We start from the raw sequence: 10424 nt of genomic DNA on the forward strand, positions 1-10424 counted from the left end.
GTAAGTCAGAAAGTTAGTGGTCTGCACACCCGTGTTTGGTGAGTGTGACCTCTAGTGGGGAGACCAATAACTTTCTGCCAAAATAAAATTTTAGACTTTCGGGGTGAAAACACTTACTCACCTTTCTCCTTATCAGGAACTACTAATTCCCACTTATGTTCTCCTAGTACAAATGTTGAAAAAATTGAAAATTTTTTCGAAATTATATTATTTTTTGAATATAAAATTAAACTGACTGATTTATATTAGCTGACCAATTATCAGCGAATGCTTCCCGATCGCGCATAGGTGGAGTTTTTTCAATCTTTAATAAAAAATTTTCTGATGCTGACCAATTAATGAGACCAACTGACCTTTTATGACCAATTTCTGACCTTTCAGATGGTATAATTGGTCAATCGAAATTCCGCACATGAGGTGCTAAGATCGCGGAGCTAAAATTATGCTTTATGCTAAAATTTGAAACTTTTTAATAGGAGAATATGTCATATAGTCTATCTCAGTCATATTCTCCTATTACCAAATATTAAAATATGTACAAAAAATGGCTTGGTTATGCTAAATGTTGTAACTTTTTAATAGGAGAACATGTCATATGATTAATCTCACTCATATTCTCCTATTACCAAATATGTATTAAAATTTGTATTTATAAAATTAAAAAATCGCTCGTTAAGACTAAAATTTGAAATTTTGTAACAGGAGAACATGTTATATATTTTATCCCATTTTTTTTTATAACATATTCGCCTATTACAAAATATTAAAAAATACCTAATTTGCTTGTTTTTTTACACATGCTAAAATTTGTTCTTGTTAAATGAAATTTTATAAGATTTTGTAATAGGAGAACATGACATATCACCAAAAAAAAAATTATGTTATTCCCACTTTACTTATGTCATAAATCACTCTTCTGTCAGAGGGTGGGAATTAAAATAATATAAAATATACCCTTCTCTCTTACTTATTTGTCGCTTTCGGTTCTCATAACAATTATCTAAAAAAATGACATTATCTCATCATAATAACTTAAATGAATTAAAAACTAAACAGGATAATCCTAATTTCGAACCAAGGTCCTCTGTAACCGGAGTCGACTAAGCTAGTCACTATTCCAGCTTTGATATATTATGAATATCAATAATGTAATATATAAACCTTTTACTCACCTTTTTTTTCAAAAACTTACTTATATAAATGAATAATTGTAGTAATATTTTGTTAAAATATAGCTTCTGTTTGATATTCCTGAAATCGATGTAAAGGATAAAAGATAAAGGTAGGTATAATATTGAATTATAATAAAAAGTAGATATAATTGAACAAATATTTTTATTTATAATTAATATTGAAAATTCTAAAATGATAAAGTAGATACTAATTATGAGCAAATGACATTTCAAACTGATGTAAACTTATAAATTAAATTGAAATCACAATATGGCAGTCTTTTAACAGTTTTTAAGTCATCAATTCAAGAAACAGGAAATAGAACGAATCTCTTTGTATACTCATAATATTTACTACAACCATTGATGTGAATTCGCTAGGTTTAATCCAAAAACTTCCCAGATAAATAAACTTAATTGTACATGAATTGATTACATTTTTAATTTTACAGTCAAATTGGGATCTGGAAAATTAATGATTAACGTATGACGGCCAAAAATGAACTGTTTTATATAATGAGAATAATTGATGTAACTTTAGTCTTGTGGTCGTTTTATTTTAACATAACATTATACTCTAGAATTTTCGAAAAATTGATTTTAAACGATTTTTTTTTCTTCAAAACAATGTTTTGAAACACGTGTATAACCTTTGTTTAAATGTAAATCAATTCCAGTGCTTTCAATCACGGACCAATCTTTTTTTTTTATAGACGATTTTCTGATAATAAATGGGAAAATAAACTTAATTTTTACTGCTGTGATTTGGTGCTATTTTTAACCGGCTTCAAACAAAAAAAGGAGGAGGTTCTCAATTCAACTGTATTTTTTTTTCTTTAAAAAATTTACAATATTCGTATCGGAACGTAGAGATCTAAAGATAATTTATAAAGTATAAAATATTTACAACTTTCCTAACAAAATGTACAAAAATTTAAAACAAGATCAAACTAATATAAATAAGTTATTTTGTCCCCGTTATTTTGTCAGATCCCAATTGTTTTGCCTTTTTTTCCCTTATAAAATACAAAAGTTATTATGATTAAAATTTTAAAACAAGAATTTACTTTTACAGATTATGAAACTTAAAAAAAAAACATGAAATTTGTAAACATTTGTTAGAACATATTAATTTTATACGTGTGACGTAATCAAATCGATTACACGGAAAAAAAAAAACATATGTAGAGCAACAAAAATTGATTAAAATAAGACCATACAAATGGAATATGATTAACGCATACGTGTACGCATTTACAATGGATGCAAAAAACGCTAATTATTTATTTATAATACATATCTAATTATAATCCTTGGAATTCAATAAATATATTAATTAATTCAATCATATTCGTGACTACTTTCACGTTTATTAATTAAATTATCTTTTTCTTCATCGGTACTTTCTAAAATCGCTGACTTGTGGATATTTCTTGGAACTAATTTTGTAAATCCTTCTTTATCATCTGCTTCTGTTATCCTGTTCAATTAAAATAAATTTATTATTAATAATGAAAATAAATTAAAGTTTTACAAGTATCTAGAGATAAAAACATCTACAGTGGTCGAAAATGGATCTATTCGGAGCCATATGCGAGTCTGTGCGCAAAGAAGGGGTTTTGGGGAACAAAACCCTCGAGACTCGATATTTGCAATAAAGATGCAAATATCGAGTTTTTTCTATGACAACAGCAACATATGAAAGCTCCTTTTCAACCTTGCGTCGTCTCAAAACATATATTAGATCGGCTAAACGGTTAAGTCTTCTTGGAATTTGCTATGCTTGGCGCATGTAGTTAAGATCCTTCTTGGACTAGAATCGGTCTACACTATTTGTATTTGATGTACACTTACACAATATCGATTTCCTCGTCATCATCATCATCAAAACTCAACATAAAGTATGGATTGGCTGAAGCTGGTCTGAATTTATAACCCGTTAAAACAAAAAATACATAAGTTGCCATTTCTTTGAACATTTCATCCAACCATTCATATTGGAATGGTACTGTTATCTGAAAAATCAAAGTATAAATCAATTTCAGTTATTTTTTTTTTTTAAATTTAAAATAAATAAATTGTGTTTACCCTTAACAGATAGACGATAATTCGTGTAAAATAAATATAGCATACAATCATGATGTAAAAATGTCGGAAAAGTTTCAATTTTCTTAGATTGATTGCAGCTTTCCCATCGGTTTGCGATGCTTCCTGTAAATGCCTTATAGACCATACCACAGGGAACAATATGGCACCACAACACATTAAATCAACTAAAACAAATATGTTCAGCCATGTTTTATGTTCCATATCACCTTCTTCACTTTCAGCAATTATTATGTCAGCAACATTAGCCAAAACCTAATTATTAAATATTATAATTAAATTTATTAATCGAGTTTCAAGTATATGTCAATTTAAAAAAAAAAACACCCTGCATATTCCTTGACTGTGCAATAATTTCTTTTTATAATTAATTGAATAAAATATAGAAACCTGTAAAGGGATAACAATCATAAATAATTTCTTGTCTTTATCAGCCAAAATATGTTTAATGAAAGTCCAGCCAGTTCCAATTAAAACAATTGTAATAAATAATACGGCTCCTTTTAATCTAAAAATATTGAATAAAATTCGTAAAACAAATTTATTAACGAATTATATATCAATTTACTTACAAATGAGCTACATAATATAAAATCGCCCATGCAGCAACATGTTCACCTTTTGTTTCAATAAAATGATAATTGATTCCATGAAATAGTAATGATAATGACTTCAGATAAACAAGAACTGCCATTAAATAGTGTATTTTGAAAACCGGATGGCTACGAAATAAAAATTTTAGTATTAAAGAAAAGATATTTTGATTTCAAAAAAATCTGAATTAAGTTAGATTTTTGTGAATCAAAAGAATCTTCAAAAAAAATCTGAATTAAGTTAGATTTTTGTGAATATCTTTATTTTGAAATCAAAAAATTTCTTTAAAAGATCCTTAAACCATGAATTTTTCTTCTATACAAAATGAATAATTTTAAGTATGTCCCAAAAACCAATATTTTATACTCAAAATTAATACTGAATGATAGATAATCCAAAATCTCGAAAAAATCGGGTAATGGAAGTCTAAAACCCATGATTCCCATGAAAATGAAAAATCCATAATTCAAATTTATGAAGAAACTTTTCGGGGAATGTGACATTTGAATCGAATTTTTTTTGTTGAAAATTTGTTCTTGTATCATCGAAAATTATTTTTTTTTGAATCTGCAAATGTGGTTATAGTTAGTTACCTGCTCTTATGTAGAATAAACACCCAAAAACAACCAGATAAAAAGAATAACAAAGACATCATAAAATATAAAGCAGGAAGTGGCATTTCTCCAGCTGATAAATAATTTTTATGTGAATCCCAATAATTTTGTTCTTCAATTTCCATCTAAAAAAAGAAGTTTCGACAATTTTTAACTCAGTTTTATGGCGTAGAATAATATTAACAAAAAAATATCAAATCTAAAAGTAATATCCTTACATCAAAATTCAAAGCAACTGTCTTTTTTTCATAATTGGGGCAACTATGGAAGTATAAGTTATAAAGTCCTTCTTCAGCTTCACTTGCAACCCACATTACAAACTGAAAACAACAATCAATTATTAATTTACATTTTAGTAGTATAGTGTAGCTACAACCGTAGCCATGTAATCCAAATAAATTGAAATCCTACAGGCTACCACATTATTTGATGGTCATTTTTTAGTCCATTGAAAAGTTTCATTCGGTATTTTTTGGTTGTCAAAAAGGGGGTTAGAGTAAGTTAAATCCAGGTTAGTGAGGTCTCATCGGACAAACTATTCGCCGCACAGAAAATTACAGTCTCACTGTCATATTTATAGTGCATTGAGATAGAAAAAGCTATTAAAAGAATCATTTTAATTTGAAATATACTTGGTTTATTATCGTTGTATAGACGTTTTAGAGACAGTCTGTATAGTATTTTAAATTATATTCCTTACATTTGTGTTGTAATAATTATATCCATCTTTCCCTTCAATTTTTTGCAATCGGAATATTTGATTTGCGGATTGATCAAACGTATCATCTTGGAGACCTAGTTATAGGAAAAAAATTTTATCGTTAATAAAAATTCAAAAAATATGTGGTTCAAGTAAACAAACCTTGTGTTTCTCTCTTTTGTAGAAAAAGTGATGAATCACTCATTTCTGTTAAGGAATGTCTTTTTAAACGTCTAATCTGATTTTTATCTTTATAAATGTGCAATTTCTGTCTTAATTGCTCACTACAATTTAAATCTAATCTGTAAAAAATACAACAACATTAGTAAACTAATTTTAATATTTATTACATCATTCTCTGGCTAACAAAAAAGTTACGAAAAAGCTAATTTAATAAGAATTGAATTGTCTAAGTGTATATTGTATCAGTTAAGTATGTAATACTCCTATATGGTCAGTTAACATGGAACAGAATGAACAGAAGAAAAAAATAACAGTATTAAAATTGACCATAATAGTGCTTGTGTAGCAAAAGGTGTTTGAAGTGAACTTTTCTGTGTTTCTCTAACAACTTGTTAAGATCTTTATCTTACTCTTATTAATTTCTTTTAAAACTTACAATTTTGCTACAGCAGCGCCAAGATGCTGAGCACTTTTTATATACAGAGATAAATCTCCTTATCTCTGCCCTCCTTACCTCCAAGAGACGATGACCACGATGCGCATGCTTGTCAAAATTGACAATGTTCTAAAATAACAAAAGCAGATGCGCAGTACAAACTTAATCACTTGGAAGATAGAAAACCTTCTACTTATAGGAACTGACCTTGTAGAGGAGTATTACACATATGGTATCATTAACTGGAGAAATGATTTTTAGTCTTGGGCATAACAGTTCACTTTTAGGAGCGGTCAAATTAGTTCAGTCATTTGTGGTGAACTAATGACTGAACTAATAACTTCGTTGTTCCTTTGTAAATTGAGTCAAAATCATAAAATTTTCGAAAAGGCAATTCAGGCACTATCGTGTGTCTAGCGTGAGTCTCACGTTAAAATAATTTGGAGTAGATATTTAGCGACCTTTATTAAATAATTTAGATTTAGCGACCTTTATTAAATAAAACCTAGAACGTCAGGTAAAACGAGAAAATAATTAATAGTTTTTCCCTGTGATTACGTTCGTTCACAGCTAAATGGATTGATAATGACTTTAATGGGATGGGGCTGACCCTCAGAAAATCTGAGAAAAGCTCAAAGTTAGTCTTCTATTCACGTTAATGAACTACTCCAAATTATCTTAACGTGAGACTCTTGCTAGACCCTCAACAATGTCCGAAAATCCACCTAGAGATAATTAGTATTAAATTTGTTTTTTAAATAAAAACTATAAATATTTCAAAATTTTATATACAGAAGTCTTATTTTAAAGTCGTTAATGTGCTAAATTATAACTAAATTAAGTTTATATAAAATAAATGGGGAACTAAGAACGGAATTATTGATGAACTCATAGATCATATGAAAAAGCGCTTCTTTTATACAGTTCGTTCGCGTAATAAAACCAAGCGTAATGATATTATAACTCATTCATAACTCACTTCAAACTTTTAAAATTTAATGTGAAATACACAACTGATGAATCATGTCCATTTGATGGGAAATTTTGTAGCAAGCAATTTTCTTGATGACTATCCAAATATGGATTCATGGCATCATTCATAGTCCGATCTAATGAGAATCCAAACTAAAAACAATTCGAACACATTAGAAAATCTTTTGGAATTGTGTATAATTAAACTAGACTTACCTTCGATGTTTCATCTTCTGGTTTAACACGGAAATTTTTCAATTTAACATCTAAATAACCACCTTTGTAAAATCCAAATGTACTCAGCGCAATATATCGGCGAACATCATTCTAAAATTCATAAATTCTCCCATTTGTAAATATATATGATTTTATAATATATTATATTGATTTTTTCTTACCCTTATTTCTAATTTATGTATTCTTCCGAAGCAAACAGGGAATATCAAAAATAATAAGTATAAAAATTTGTATAACATTTTTCTAATATTTTCTTGACCAGCTTATTAAGTAAAATATGTCATTTTGGTTTAACTATACAAGTGTCAAAATAATATTGTAGTGATTTAGTTATTACCAATTATTACCAACCAAAAATCCCTAAATTAGTTTTATAAATATTACCAACATTAAAATTTAATTCTATAGAGAAGAACAATAGGGCTTTTCATTTTAAAATCACGGTTCACATTTGTTTCGTACTAAATGATTTATAACCAATGTGATAAAATGAATAACAAATATCTTCTATCTTAGTCCTACTTATTGCTGTCAGTACGAAAAAATAAACTCTACACTTGCGCTTATGACATGATGAAAAGGCCTATGAGATAGAGAAGTGGCAACCATTGAGATATGAAGATAGAGAACGCTAGCCTGTAAGTGGATGCGATATGCGAAGCGAGGGAGAATACTGCCAGTAAGTTCCCCTGTGTCTTTGTCTAATACCTATACTTATACTTACTAATATATATAATAAGTATATATGTATATATGATTATGACAAGGACACAGAGAAACTCACTGACAGTCTTCTCTCTCATTCATCATATCGCATCCACTTACAGGCTAGCAGATCCCTCGCGTTCTCTATGTATAATATTCTATGGTGAAAACTTAGTCCCGGCAAAATTTGTCATTGAGCATGCTTAATTTGCTCATGGAAAATTTTTGTAGAATCTCTTTAGGTGTTGGTATAGGTGTTCATTCAATCACTTAATTAGTCCATTTCCGGTTGTCTGTCCGTCCTTCCATCTGTCTGGCAACACGATAACTCAAAAACGAAAAAAGATATCTGGATGAAATTTTTACAGCGTACTCAAGACGTAAAAAGTGAGGTCGAGTTCGTAAATGAGCAACATAAATCAATTGGGCCTCTGGTCCGTTGGACCTATCTAGTAAAACAACTTTATTGAATATCTCAAAAAAATTGAATATCTCGGCTTAGAAAAATAGCATCAAGATGATCTTTAATTTACGTCAAGCTGTGAGTTTTAGTGTCACTGATTCTTTTCTAACAACGTTTTATTATTCGGCAAGACGAGATTGAATCTTGCGTAAGATGGGAGAGTGGGGTTCGAAAAATCTTATGTACGTGGGGGAGGGGGGTGGTTAAAAAATCGTCAATATTATGCTTACGTATTTGATGAATGGTCCCTTAGATGTTTATTTGATATTTTTTTGCGATTCAATTTCAACAAAATAACTTACCTTTGTTCGATGTGTGTCGTTAAATTCTTAAACATCAAACTATGGATTAAACGAAATGTCTCGAAAACTATGAATTTTGAGCTTTATGGCCATTGATATTTTTATTCTACTTTTCAATAGCTAAACATTTTCCAAAATTTGTACAAAAACCATTATTTTCCATTAAGATGTCTTTCTTTTATCGAGTCCGAAAAATGTTTCAATTCAGTAGAAATTTTCTTATCTATTTCTTGTAATATTCAAAAATAAAAAATACAATGATAATGAAAATGATGTTATTTAAAAAAATAGCGTGTTTATTTAAAAATACAAACTAATAAAATAATATTATTAAACAGGTAACAATAATTTTTTTAAATAATATTTAAGATGTAATGTTGTTAGTATAATATGCAGTTTAATGTTCAAAGATTCGTTCAATAATTATTGAATAATCTAAATATCAATATATTTATTTATATCAAGTTTAATTTTATGTAATAATCATTCAAAACTAAAATGCACAAAATGTAATCACGAACATTAAACTAGACGATATAAATAACAATAATTTTTTCTTTAACTCTCGTTTTTTTCAAATACTAAAATTACCAATCTCATAATTTATTATGTTTATATTTTTATTTATGGAGTCTTATTTGAAAATAGAGAATATTTCAAGAGTGATTTCTGACAGTTTTACCTGTAACAACAGCTACGAATGTGAACGCTTCTTTTTTCTTTTCTATACGTTATCTCAAAACATATTTTAGATCGACAATGTCTGAAGACCGGCTACATGGTTTAGCCTCGCTCAATTCACATCGGAATGTAGAGGTAGATGCGTCCTGAGTTTTGCAAAAGTTCACCGCCGTCTTCAGTCCATAATAGCATTATTATATAAGAGCTGTAACATAAAAAAATTAACCGAACCCAACCTTTCCATAGTCTGAGGTTCTGTATTTGATAAACAAAAGTTGGCTCAAATTATCACTTTTGAATATTCTTATTTCAAATGACACCATCTTCTATGTACAATAAAAACTTATGTATATATTTATAATTATTATTGTTGGACAATTACAATAATATTTTTTTAACAATTTTCCCGTTTCGAATTAATATAGAACGTTAATAAATTTTTTTTAACTACTTGGTTATTTTTATTAAATATATTTTTTGTTTTTAAATATAATTTTAAATCATGGTAGGTGCAGTCTTTTTTATTTTCGATATCAATCAATATATATTTCTTTTCCATGTACGACGTGCCTATCTTTCACAACCTTTAAATTTTGATAAAATATATAATTATCAATTATTGATTGGACCAAATTTCCTAATAATACCTAAATTATATTGCTGTTGGAGTGAATATATACTAATTTGCTATTACAACAGGATTTTCCACTGAAAAAACAAATACTTGCAATATTAATTCGAGCACAAATTTTTACACATCTGTGTCCTAGATTATATATTGAAAATGAAATTATTTTTATTATTTATTTTTTTATTCGATAAGCACATCATTATCTGAAAATATATTAATAGAATTTTACAAATTTTAACCGAGTATACAAATTGAAAAAAAAATCCGTATTATAATCACAGATTAGAAGGAGAATTTTATATGATCAAATTTACTGATTAACAAATCTTTGTTAACAATTAAATTATGGAGAATTTAAACGATTCGAAACTAAAGATTCATGTAATTATTATATTAAAAAAATGAAAAACATTCCACACTTAGTTTCATGAAACTTTAGTAACCCTTTAAAAACAGAAATTTTAGATAACTTTGAACAATATATTAAATCTACCTAACTGTTATAATACCTGTGTTATTATAGCAATTAAAATATAATAAATAATATTTTTGTCTTTGTTTTAAAATAAATATTTGTGACATTTAAATTCAATGGACCTGTTTAGCCGAAACAATTAACGCGCTCAGT

The 10424-nt window shown here is 28.0% G+C and overlaps 1 protein-coding gene across 1 annotated transcript; it reads right to left on the minus strand.

The window, feature by feature from the left end:
* Window positions 1-1376: 1376 nt before the first annotated feature.
* LOC123294701 (protein GPR107) lies at window positions 1377-7317 on the minus strand. The gene is made up of 12 exons (XM_044875821.1): window positions 7176-7317; window positions 6994-7104; window positions 6785-6930; window positions 5349-5488; window positions 5187-5281; window positions 4705-4806; window positions 4466-4611; window positions 3851-4000; window positions 3669-3786; window positions 3261-3533; window positions 3027-3187; window positions 1377-2652 (listed from the first exon to the last, which is right to left on the minus strand). The coding sequence occupies exons 1-12, from the start codon at window positions 7251-7253 to the stop codon at window positions 2514-2516; spliced, it is 1659 nt and encodes a 552-aa protein (XP_044731756.1). The 5' UTR covers window positions 7254-7317; the 3' UTR covers window positions 1377-2513.
* Between the last annotated feature and the right edge of the window lie 3107 nt (window positions 7318-10424).

Source organism: Chrysoperla carnea, chromosome 3 (genome assembly GCF_905475395.1).
Source record: "Chrysoperla carnea chromosome 3, inChrCarn1.1, whole genome shotgun sequence".
Classification (NCBI taxonomy): domain Eukaryota; kingdom Metazoa; phylum Arthropoda; class Insecta; order Neuroptera; family Chrysopidae; genus Chrysoperla; species Chrysoperla carnea.

Coding starts and splice junctions, on each gene's coding strand:
- LOC123294701 (XM_044875821.1), bottom strand. CDS start 7,253: ATGTTATACAAATTTTTATACTTATTATTTTTGATATTCCCTGTTTGC. Junction 5,489..6,784: donor TTAAATTTTAAAAGTTTGAA/GTGAGTTATGAA, acceptor TATTTTTTACAG/ATTAGATTTAAATTGTAGTG. Junction 4,001..4,465: donor TTTATTCTACATAAGAGCAG/GTAACTAACTAT, acceptor TTTATTTCGTAG/CCATCCGGTTTTCAAAATAC.